At 37.4% G+C, this 12218-nt stretch overlaps 2 protein-coding genes across 9 annotated transcripts in view; one reads left to right on the top strand and one right to left on the bottom strand.

The window, feature by feature from the left end:
• LOC127415075 (echinoderm microtubule-associated protein-like 3) overlaps positions 1-2859 on the bottom strand; it is a 67506-nt gene extending 64647 nt beyond the window's left edge. The window contains exon 1 of one of the 4 annotated variants that reach the window (XM_051653606.1): positions 2625-2859. Coding sequence is in view for 3 of the 4 variants with exons in the window: in XM_051653595.1 (XP_051509555.1) it covers positions 2466-2490 (25 nt within the window). In the remaining variant the exon portion in view is untranslated. Of the gene's footprint in view, positions 1-2465 lie in introns of all 4 variants that reach the window. The other 3 variants (XM_051653595.1, XM_051653584.1, XM_051653618.1) reach the window with 3 other exon arrangements.
• Positions 2592-11900, top strand: LOC127415130 (evolutionarily conserved signaling intermediate in Toll pathway, mitochondrial-like). Of its 5 annotated transcripts, none has more exons than XM_051653743.1 (8): positions 2592-2707; positions 4947-5138; positions 5224-5638; positions 9263-9486; positions 9647-9704; positions 10345-10493; positions 10578-10698; positions 11205-11900. In XM_051653743.1, exons 2-8 carry the CDS (start codon positions 5001-5003, stop codon positions 11450-11452), a joined length of 1353 nt encoding a protein of 450 aa, XP_051509703.1. In that variant the 5' UTR covers positions 2592-2707; positions 4947-5000; the 3' UTR covers positions 11453-11900. The 5 variants fall into 5 exon arrangements, with proteins under 5 accessions (XP_051509703.1, XP_051509675.1, XP_051509684.1 ...); XM_051653715.1 differs by lacking the exon at positions 2592-2707 and adding an exon at positions 3030-3068; XM_051653724.1 differs by lacking the exon at positions 2592-2707 and adding an exon at positions 3030-3124.
• The last annotated feature ends 318 nt before the right edge of the window (positions 11901-12218 follow it).

The raw sequence follows: 12218 nt of genomic DNA, 5'->3' as shown, positions 1-12218 counted from the left end.
TGGATTCTTATGTATTACTTTTTTGCTGCCTTTATGTGCTTTTTGGACCTTCAAAATTCTGGCCATCATTTACTTGCATTGTACGGATCTACAGAGCTATTCATCTAAAAATCTTCATTTGTGTTCAGCAGAAGAAAGAAAGTCATACACATCTGGGATGGCATGATTGTGAGTAAATGTTGTGAGAATTTACATTTTTGGGTGAACTATCCCCTTTAAGGCAGAGGTGCCCAAACTTTTTCCTATGAAGTGTCAAAAAAATCAAACTTGATTGAGGGCCGTGGACCAGAAAGTAAACTGTGTACTGTATCAAACTGTATTATATTAAAATATAAAATGTGCCCTGGTTTCCCTCCTTTATGATTTTATCATATTAAAAAAATATTACTCTGCAATCTGCTTAACTAATGCAATGAAGAGCTGCATCAATACGGTCATATGTGGCAAGGCGGGCCAAATCAAAGGTCTCTAGTTTGGGTATCTCTGCTTTGAGGCTTTAATGGGCCATTAGCAGACGTACAACCAAACTTACCAACTGTTTAATATTTAAAATTACTATGTAGCCTAAATGTAAACTTTTTTTTAAACAGCCCGATCCAAGGTCTTTGCTGGTGGCTCATCTAATTAAAATACATAATCAAAGTGTCTACGCATTTGCAGACACCCAGATAAGAACTGGTTCCACAGTAATGCACTTTTAAAACACATTGGTAACACTTTACAATAAGGTTCCATTTTTTAACATTAGCTAACAACAATAGTTAACAATGAACAATACTTTTACAGCATGTATTAATCTTAATTCATGTTAATTTTAACATAGAATAATACATTTTTTAAATCAAAAAGTTGCGTATGTTAACAATAGATATTGCACTATGAACTAGCTAACATGAACTAACAATGAACAATTGTATTTTAATTAACTAACATTAACAAAGATTAATAAATGCTGTAAAAGTATGGTTCATTGTTTGTTTATCATACCTAATGCATTAACTAATGTTAACAAATGGAACTTTATTGTAAAGCGTTACCAATACATTTTTAAGACATTTAGAAACCTGTCAACTTGTCAATCAGACTGCACAATTATCTGACTTGCAGAATTTTGACAGTCATCTCTTCTGACATGATCCAGACTTTGTGGCACTAAAGAGAGACAGAGAGCCCATTACAGAAAGACAGACTAGGAGAAATTAAGCCTTTGCTATAAAAGCATAGTGTGCAAGTCAGCAGATGCCAGAGGGCTTCCTCCACATTATATTAACTGACCTCCACTGGCCCAGGCGGGTTACAAGGCAGTAAACCAAACAATAGCACATGTCGTGGCACCGCTACAGACACCCCACAATGAATCCATTCAACACTGAGAATCTGTAACATCTTCACTGCAAGACTCGAGACGACAAACTAGAACGCGCCCATTATAATCAACGAAGGTGTCTAGACTTGCACGCGGCTTCGTTGATTACAATGAAGAGTTCTAAATTGTTGTGTCGCTTCTAGTGCACGTGAAATGTCCGAGTCATTTAGAAAAGTGACAGAATTATGAAGGCCTGAAGAGGAAACGAAGCGTTGCTTGATATTTATTTTCATTTTTTTTAAAAGATGGCGCAATTAACTGCCGTTATTCGCTGTTGTTGTTGTTGTGGGTGTGTCAATGGAAGCAGAATGGAACAGCTAAACTAAAATATGTTGACAAAGTGTATGGATTACTGAACAAGTTATCTAGAAGTGAATAAATAGAAATAGAAGAGAATAAACATCCACACACGAAAAACTGAGAAAAAAAAAAAAAAGAAAAGAAAAAAAAAAAAACCACTGAGAAAAGTTACTTCCGAGTGTTAAAATTGCACCGTCATTTACACAAATGTACCACTGTAAACATAGAATTCCGCCAAAATAGCATAGTTAATTACTGCAGTTAATGTTACTAGAGTGAAATCATAATAAATGCATACTGAATTCCCTTCAAGCTGTGTAAGAGCCTTCATAATCTTTCTGACATGTTAATTTCTTTTTTATGACATCTAATACTAAGTCCCACAATGACATTAACTGTAAATACTGCACTTTGGCGGAAACTTTAAAATAGTAAATGGGAGTCTGACAGTGTCACTGATTTTCAGACTATTTGTTGCACACTTTAGTGACAGAGACACACACTTCAATAAACTGTATCTGCGTAATAAAAACGTTTTTTGAAAAAAGTTTTATCGGTAAAAAATAAATAAATAAATAAATAAATAAATAAAAGCACAATGCTATGTAAAATGAAAGACGATCAACAAGACATAGATATTCAACTGACAGTGCTGGACTAGTTTTACTGTAATAAGCACAGTTGCATACTTAAAACGTACTCTTCAACATCATCTCTATAACTCAATTTGACATTAGTAATTTGGGAGTACACTGAACGTTTTGTTTGACACATCCAAGCCTGTGATTTGTCAACTCACCAAGACTATTCGTAGATCCATCCATGTTTGAGTCAAAACAATACTCCTTATAGATCTCTAAAATATTTGATTATACTAGTACATCCCCTTGGCAGAAACAAACTGCATAACTCCACACACGGTGTCAACAGCATTGCCAAGCGCTGCAGGGATACTCACACACACATGACAGCGTGCTGTGGAGGAGACATCGAGGTTTGCAAGTTGATACACTGTGAAATCACGAATCCAGGAAATGAGCGGTGAGTGAATCACGCGGGGCAAGTGCACGACTGCACGATGGAGGAACAGCGTCCATGTAAAGTTTATTGAGCACGTGAGATTTCTAATTCAACCTTGTATTCGCAGATCGCGAAAAAGAAATAAGTTAATGTAGTGTTCTGATGGCTGTACAGTTTCCCAACACCTAGCTCCGAAAAAAAAAAAAAAAAAGAATGACTTTGGCAGCGATGTCAGTATTTTCATCCGATACCTCTCTGCCATCTAGTGGTGATAGCGAGAATAATATGTTCAGAAGGCGAGTCCGGAACCAACGAGAGTCTGAAGTTATTCATATTGTTTCAGGAGGGAAGACGAAATGCGACAGACCAGGAGATCATGCCGGTGCGTGTTTGAAGGAGACTTGACAGCAGTATGGGATTTGAGTACATTCAGTGATCGTCAGTGTTGACTTAAGTATTACGTAGTGTCTTTTAGTATCGTATAATCATTTTGTTTTATAAGAGAGCTGCATTTATAGAAAGTCTCATTTATATCTGTCACAAAGATATGGTTACCATTTCATTACATATATTAGTTACAATGAGAAAGTCCCATTTATAGCTTTATGATTACCATTCATTTACAGAAGTATTAGTTACTAAGATAGATAGATAGATAGCAACAGAGCTCACAAAAATTCAGCTAATGCTGTTATTATTTATACAGGGGACCTTCTCACTTGGTAAATTACAGAAATTGTAATATTATCATTTTTTATTTATTATTAGTTTTTCATCATTTTGGTCACATTTTCGCTTTTAAAAAATATACAAATTCCATGTATTCCATCAATAAATATGATGTCTTGAATATATATATATATATATATATATATATATATATATATATATATATATATATATATATTTGTTGTATGTTTATTGTTTGCAGGTATTTGTCCTATTTACAAGTATTGACATTGATATATAGGACATGTCTCTCTCTTCATAGAAGCATTTCTCGCTGCACTGAGGAACGGCGCTCAGTTTGCACTTATTTAGATGACCTGCTTTCTCTTTATTGAAATGCCTGGGCATGATATATAAGCACAACATAAAGATCGATACAAGTAATGTATCAGTACAATATCGTGAGAAGAGGTATCGCAATATATCTATATTTGATTGTACTGACACATCCTTAGTTCACAATATACAATAGATTATGCCCTAAAATATACAACCCGAATTCTGAAAAAGTTGGGACAGTATGAAAAATTCTATTAAAAACAAAAAGGAGTGATTTGTAAATTATATTCACCCTTTGCTATATTTAAAGCACTACAACTACACATTGTATGATGTTTTACCTTCTGAATTTCATTGTTTTCTTTTTTTTTTTTTTTTTTTTTTTTTTTTTTTAAGTACAGTCATTTCAAATCAGATGATTGCAACACGCTCCAAAAAAGTTGGGACAGTCGAGTGTTTACCACTGTGAAACACCACCATTTCTTCTAATAACACTTATAAAGCATTTGGGCACTGAAGACACAAGTTTAAGTTTAGAAAGTGGAATTTTCCTCCATTCAGCCATTATGTATTTCTTCAGCTGCACAATTGTACGGGGTCTTTGTTGCCATCTAATGCACTTCATAATGCACCACACATTCTCAATTGGAGATGGTCAGAACTGCAGGAAGGCCAATCTAGCACCCGCACTCTCTGCTTACACAGCCATGCACTTGTAATCCGGGCAGTATGTGGTTTGAAGTTGTACTGCTGGAAGATGCAGTGCTGGATGACAGTAAATGTTGCTTCAAAATTTTTACATATTTGTCTGCATTAATGGTGCCCTTACAGATGTGCAAGTTACCCATTACTGTACATTTAAAATAATAATAATTCACAAGAAAAAACATCATGTAATGTGTAGTTGTGGTGCTTTCAGTATAGCAAAGGATGAGCATAATTTACACATAACTATGTTTTTATTAGCATTTTTCATACTGTCCCAACTTTTTGGAATTAGGGTTGTAAAATACAGTATTAACAATATACACAAAAAATACACCTTATACCATTTTACACACAGTATAGATGGTGTAAATGAGCAAAAAGTACTGTAAAGTAGCTAAGACTAGAGAAAAGCAAACAACAGTTATGGTGTACTATTTCATAACATGCATATAGAAAGAGTTACATAAAGTGAATGAATTATTTCATAACAAAAGCTGCAGTAATACTGGCTGACACTGATGATTTTTTTTTATGTCATTTCAAGGTTTATGCAGGCTCTCACTATAATTCCTCCAGTGTGGTTTGTGGTGTCATAATCATGAACGCCTCGCGTCATCTGTTACGCACTCGGTGTTTTGGGTGTGTTGCACGTTTCTTGGGGACGCCTGTCCAGAGATTGATCCTGCCAGGTGGAACATGCTCACAGACCCCTGGATCACAGCAAAGCAATGGCCAGGTACCTGATTATGAAAAATGCTGCTTTATGGTTTACATAATTGTGTGTTTAATGCCCTGTGTCATTCTTCTCAATCATTGTAAAGGTGCTGAGGCCCTTCCATTGCAGTGTATTGTGCTCCACCAGTCAACTAGATCGAACAGAACTTGAAAAAGCAATCGAATTTGAGATGCAGAATAAAGACAAAACTTTGGTAACACATGAGGATTTATTTGAGCGAGCTGCTAAGGAATCAAAGACCAAGGCTGATTTCAACAGGGTCGTGGATGTTTTCAACAAGAAGGACATTCGTCGACGGGGACATGTGGAGTTTATTTATGCTGCCCTAAAGAAAATGCCACAATTTGGAGTGGAACGAGACATTACGGTTTATAATAAACTCCTGGATGTGTTTCCTAAAGAGGTGTTTGTCGCACGAAACTTTATACAGAGGATGTTTAACCACTATCCAAGACAGCAGGAGTGTGGTGTGCAGCTGCTGGAGCAGATGGAGAGTTATGGTGTGTGTTATATATGTGTAAATACACTAGTGGTCAAACTTTGGATGCACGTATTCTTTATTATTACTATTTTTTTGAAATTTTTGAATAATAGGAAAGTAATCAAAACTATGAACAACGAAATCGTATATTTTAGCTTCTTTAAAGGAATATTCTGGGTCCAATACAAGTTAAGCTCAGTCGATAGCATTCGTGGTATAATGTTGATTACCAAAAAATATTATTTTGGCTCATCAGTCCTTTTCTTTAAAAAAAAAAAAAAAAAAAAAAGAAGCAAAAATTGAAGTTACAGTGAGGGACTTACAATGGAAGTGAATAGAGCCAATTTTTGCATTTACATTTATTCATTTGGCAGACGCTTTTATCCAGAGCGACTTACAAAAGAGGAAAACATAAGCGAATCCGTGGTATGAAAAGTGCCATACTACAGAGTTTCACTAGCATCAGAATAGTATTCAAAACAGATTAAAGTGCAATCTTTTTTTTTTTTCTTTTTTTTTAAGTGACTGGTTATGTGTTCAAGGAAAAGATGTGTTTTTAGCCATTTTTTGAAGACAAAAAGTGAGTCAGTTTCACAGATGGAGCTGGGAAGTTCATTCCACCAATGTGGTATGATGAAGCCAAAAGTCCGGGAAAGTGTTTTGGTGCCTCTTTGTGTTGATACAACAAGGCGATGTTCCTTAGCCAACCGCAGGCTTCTAGTGGGTGCGTAGCTCTGCAGAAATGATTTTAGGTATGCTGGAGCAGACTCGATGACTGTTCTGTATGTCAGCATCAGAGCCTTGAACTTGATACGTGCATCAACCAGCAGCCAGTGAAGAGAGACAAGGAGTGGTGTAACATGCGCTCTTTTTGGTTGATTAAAGACCAGACGTGCTGCAGGAGGTCTAATTGCACATGCAGGGAGGCCTGCAATGAGAGCGTTACAGTAGTCCAGTCTAGTTATGACAAGTGACTGAACAAGAAGTTGTGTGGCATGTTCAAAGAGGAAGGGACTTATCTTCCTGATATTGTAGGGTGTAAATCTACATGGTCTTTGAGATGTGGTCTGTGAAATTTAGTTTTATCGATGGTTACCCCTAGATTTCTGACCGTTTTGGAAGGCGTTACTCTAGTTGCACCCAGCTGCATGGTGATATTGTGTTCAACAGCAGGGTTGTCTGGAAAGACAAGGAGTTCGGTCTTGGCTGGGTTAAGTTGCAGGTGGTGTTCCTTCATCCAGGCCGAGATGTCTGCCAGGCAGGCAGAGATTCGAGCAGTCACTGTGGTGTTGTTGGGCTGGAAAGACAAGTAGAGTTGCGTGTCATCAGTGTTGCAGTGGTAAGAGAAACCATGTGCCTGAATGATGGGTCCCTGTGATGTTGTGTATATAGAGAAGAGAAGTGGCCCAAGTACTGAACCCTGAGGTACCCCAGTAAGTAGCTGATGTGGCTTGGACACCTCACCTCTCCAGGCTACCTTGAAGGACCTACCTGAGAGATAGGAATTAAACCAGTCAAGCACAGTTCCTGTGATGCCCAGTGAAAAGAGGGTGGAGAGTAAGATCTGATGGTTGACTGTGTCGAAGGCTGCAGAAAGGTCCATCAGAATCAGGACGGATGATCTGGATTCAGCTTTCGCCTGTCTCAGCGACTCAGTGACAGACAGCAGGGCAGTCTCGGTGGAGTGTCCACTTTTGAAGCCTTACTGATTGTCATCCAGCAGCTTGATCTGTGAGAGATAGGCAGAGATTTGATTGAAAACTGCGCTTTCAAGTGTTTTTGCCATGAATGGGATGAGAGAGACTGGTCTGTAGTGTTCTATTTGTGTGGGGTTAAGTGCGGGTTTCTTCAGCAGCGGGGTTACTCGAGCCTGCTTAAATGTAGTGGGAAAAGTGCCTGTAAGTAGAGATGTTTTAATTAGGTGTGTGAGTGCAGGTAGGATGGACGGAGAGATGGCCTGGAGAAGGTGAGAAGGAATGGGGTCAAGGGAACAGGTGGTAGGGTGGTTGGAGAGGAGGAGTTTAGAGACCTCAGTGTCAGTCAGAGGAGAGAACATAGAGATAGAAGAGTTGCATACAGGAGACAGGTGTTTGACAGGGTGAGGTGCTGAGAATGTAATGCTGATGGTTGTAACCTTATTAGTAAAAAATGTGGTGAAGACATCTGCTGTCAGTGATGTTTCAGGTGGTGGAGGGGGAAGGCAGAGAAGTGTGTTGAATGTTCTAAACAAGCTGTGAGTGTCTGAGGTGCTGTTGATCTTGTTCTGGTAGTAGGACGTTTTTGCAGATTTAACGTTATCTGAAAAAGTTGCAAGCAGAGACTGATACTTACCTAGATCTGCTGGATCTTTAGATTTCCACCATCTCCTCTCAGCTGCCCTGAGGTCAGTCCAATGTTCATGAAGGACGTCAGAGAGCCAGGGGCTGGGTGGAGTAGTACGTGCTGGCCTTGAGGAGAGAGGACAGATGTTGTCTAGACAGGTTGTTAAAGTAGAGCTTAGTGTGTCTGTGGCAGTGTTTACATCAAGGGTGGAAAATACATTTAGTGTGGGAAGAGAGGTAGAGACAGCAGTGGAAAGGCGAGAGGGTGAAAGAGAACGGAGGTTTAAATTCTTTTTACGTTTTTTGGAGGGTTTAAATGCAGAAATGTGAAGCTTATTTTATAAAGGCACTAACATTAATTCTTCTGTTAAAACTTGAGTATTATTTGAGCTATAAACTTGTTTAAATTGTAATTTTTTACAGTAATTTTAGGGTTTGTTGACATTACGTTGTCATGGCAACAAGGTTGTAAAATTGGCTTAAATTAACACAGAAATGGTTAGTAAGTGATTTTAAAATCATGTTAACACACATATTGTTTGTCTTGTGTCTATAATTTTGAAACTGAGTATTTTAAAGTTTACAGATCGACCCCCATTCACATCCATTGTAAGTGCCTCACTGGAACACAGATTTTTTCTTTTTTTTTTAAAGAAAAGGAGGGGCAAGTGAAAATTATTTTTTATGGTAATTGATATTATGCCTCAAATGCTGTTGATTGAGCTTAATTGTATTGAACCTGGAATAGTCCTTTAAACAGTATTTTAGGAGTTCCCATGTATAGTGGGCAAATGGTGGCTTCTTTTTCTTCACTATCTGATCCAACTCATCAATTTAAATAATACAATTAAATTACGTTTAAGTATAATTTTTGTTTTGTAAACAAAGAATTAAAATAATCAAACTGTTTTTAAAATTATGAGATGCATGTTTTCAGAGTTCCCACAGTCAAATTGTTAAGTAAGTTTTTCCAGGCCTGAAAATGTCATCAACATGAGATTGAATCTCAAAAAAACATGGAAAAGAAATGGAAATTTCTACAGTGAATATCATTTTTCTAGTTGTGCTTCACTCTACAATGTATAATTGGCTAGAAATTGCTATTTGCAAGTGAAATCATTATTTTTAACTGTAAAGTCATGGAAAAGTCAAGGACCTTCATTGTTAAAAAGGTGTGGGAACCCAGAACACTGTGTTTAGACTTTCGATGTTTTGTGTGTGTGTGTGTGAGAGAAAGACAGAGAAAGAGAGAGAGACTACCGATACATTGTATTAACCACAAGTACTTTTGCTATTCATTTGTTTGTTTTGAAATTTGCCAGGTGTCATGCCGAATGTTGAGACCAAAGTTTTGCTGGCTCAGATATTTGGGGAGAAGAGCCATCCTGTGAGGAAGTACCAGCGCATCATGTACTGGTTTCCCAAGTTCAAGCACGCAAACCCCTACCCCATCCCACATGTACTCCCCAGCGACCCAGTAGACCTCGCTCGATTCAGTCTTACTCGCATCGCTGATGACCCAGATGCCAAAATAACAATCTATCAGGTGACTTTCAACTAACCTAACCAGCTCTAGTCATTGAAACATCAGTTACCAGCTCATCACACTAGCAGAATTTGATGTACAGTGAACTAGCTTTATTACTGTATCCTGAAAAGAAAGGCTTTTTGGTGTTATAAATAGTGCTTTATTTCACTCTTTTCAGTATCCATCAACAGACATCACAGAGACAGGAGAGGAAGTCATTAAACCTCATATTGTTGGTATGTAGCTCTTATTAGTTGTAATAATTTATCTTTATACTGATGCTTTATTAATTGTAGTTTAATCATTGTACAAATCAAAAGTAAAATAGTTTTTAAAACAATAGTGGCATAAATAGTGCGTGACAATTGATCTTTATTGGTTGTGTATTACATTTTATTGTAATGTTATATTAAAGCTATAAGCCGCTCAATGCCGTGTGTTATATTGATTTTACCACAGTCAAAGTGTGTGGTTAGCCAAGATCTGAGTGCATAAAACCCTCTTAACCATGGTAAAATCACTGTAATGCAAAAATCTGTAGACAAAGCCAACATAATAAATAAAATGTATTAATAATAATAATCACAATAAACAATACTTTAGTCAAGAATATATTAGCCTTACTGTAGGTTGTTGACAGTTTCTAAGCAACCTGGTGCATTAATATAGAATTCAGTTTATTTCATTTAATACAATGTAAAATGGCTTTGAACATTTTTTAATCTGATTTGACTAATTCAATTAGATTTTAAAACGTAACAATCCATTTTAGAAAAAAAAGTTTTTTTTTTAACTGCATTTTGGCATAAAAATATCATTTTGAGGATTTCACAGTCAAGAGAGTATGCAAACAGAACACATCTTGCCTGTTAACAGGTATCCAAAGTCCAGACCAGCGCTACCTTCTGGCCAAACATAATCCCTGCAAGCCCGTGTTTGCAGAAGGCCCATTCCCACTGTGGCTCAGAAAGACTTGTGTTCATTATTATCTGCTACGGGCAGACCTTATACCACCTGAAGAAAAGGTACCATCATTGAGCTCATGATTTCACTTATTATAAACTATATTATTGTTATCAACTCATTTGATGTATCTGACAATTCTGTAGGTTGAGGAAGAATTTGACCCTGAGCTGATTGGCCCTGAGCAGAGTTTCTTCTTCCCTCAGCGGGTGGAACTCGACCTGGAAAGAGACATGGGTGATGATGAGAGCTTCGATGTGGATAATGGTGAAGCTCATGATTCAGTTGTGCATGCATGCATACAGTGGCCCCAAAAAGTATTTGGACACTTAAGCCACACTTAACAGTGAGTGCCATTGTATTAAATAACATAAAATTAAGTGGCATTATTTTAAAGAAATATAGCACAAGCACACATTTCAAACATTATGCATAAAGAAGATTAGTGAGGTTTTAAATGATAAAACAATCTATACATTTATCAAGTTAAAACATGATTAGAACTGAGGGGATCTGAATTCATACATCCACTTAAATTACCTTGGGATCTGTTAAAAGTAATTGCAAAACATGTCTAAGCAAAGTGAAGTTAGTTCTGAGGAAAAGTCTAGCATCATTTGTTTGCAGATGCCACTTGGTTTGAAATATTATGTATTGCAATGAATTTTATGCTTAAGTGTCCAAATACGTCAACTTTACGTTAACTTTAAATTATAAACAATGGTTATGCCTAGACCCTTATCACTGATCTGTCTTCATTCATTCTTGGGCAGTGGAAGAGGGGCCGGTTTATGCCATGTGTATGGCAGGTCAGGGTGACCAAGCCACTTTGGCTCAATGGATTTCTGGTCTACAGGAGACATGTCCTATATTGGGCCAGGTACCTACAGTCTTCCGTCTGGAATCTGGACCTAGAGAACTACAAACCTCATCAGATGCTCAGCAAACCCCCGAGCAGGAGCTTGAAACAGATCCTATTGTCGAGGAGGAACTGCTGCACTCACAAGGAGTGAAACAATGAGAGTTTAGTATTTCACAATGTCAGTACAATGCCAATGGATGCTTGTGTTTTATCAGGAGCTCAAAGATCACCTAATTCACTGTGGTAGATGATCTTGAATCAGATCGGAAGAAGCTCAGATAGTTTAGTAAACAGATTCTGCCATGTCTTACAAATCAGCCAGCATTTTTGAATTGAAGGTGTAACAGATGTCTTCAAGAAAGAGACCTTATCCATTTGAAAAACATATCCATTTGAAAGTAAAATTGTCATAGTATTACAGCATTGTGAGGGTTTTTTAGTTTGACGCACTGTTCACAGGCCCCATATGGATTCCCAGACCTATCTCTGCATCAGTGCAGACAATGACAATTGTAATGAGATGACCTGTTATTAGATATTGTTATACATTATGCAAAGTTGCTCTAAGAAATTAAGTGTGCTCAGATGTGTCAAATAAATTATACATTTTTCCTTGATTTTGTGGGCATTTTTTTGTGAACTGAAAACATTTTTTCAGTCCGTTAGTGTTAAGTGGAAAAACTACCCAATTTTAAAAGCCAAGTGTTTTAGCAAAAGTAAAAAAAATAAAATAAAAACAAACACTGCAATGCAGTGAATAATGGAGAAGAGGCCAATTCCAAAGACCCCAGTTTATTGCAGGGCCCCTCTCTAAGTACCATGGTGAAGATCATGGTGGACTCGCACAAACAAATGCCAAGTAGCCATCAGATAAAGCTGCTCGGACAACTGCCAGACACCTCTTACAGGGCAGGAAGGAAGGCCC

Source organism: Myxocyprinus asiaticus, chromosome 2, assembly GCF_019703515.2.
Source record: "Myxocyprinus asiaticus isolate MX2 ecotype Aquarium Trade chromosome 2, UBuf_Myxa_2, whole genome shotgun sequence".
Taxonomy (NCBI): domain Eukaryota; kingdom Metazoa; phylum Chordata; class Actinopteri; order Cypriniformes; family Catostomidae; genus Myxocyprinus; species Myxocyprinus asiaticus.
Note: the sequence above shows the minus strand (reverse complement) of the source record. Positions and strands in the feature narration are given on the sequence as shown.

What these genes read in the sequence shown, in the direction of transcription:
- LOC127415130 (XM_051653707.1), top strand. Translation starts at nt 3,043, where the DNA reads ATGCGACAGACCAGGAGATCATGCCGGTGCGTGTTTGAAGGAGACTTG. An exon ending in CACAGCAAAGCAATGGCCAG is followed by an intron (nt 5,139 to 5,223) that starts GTACCTGATTAT and finishes ATCATTGTAAAG; the next exon opens with GTGCTGAGGCCCTTCCATTG. An exon ending in CATTAAACCTCATATTGTTG is followed by an intron (nt 9,705 to 10,344) that starts GTATGTAGCTCT and finishes GCCTGTTAACAG; the next exon opens with GTATCCAAAGTCCAGACCAG.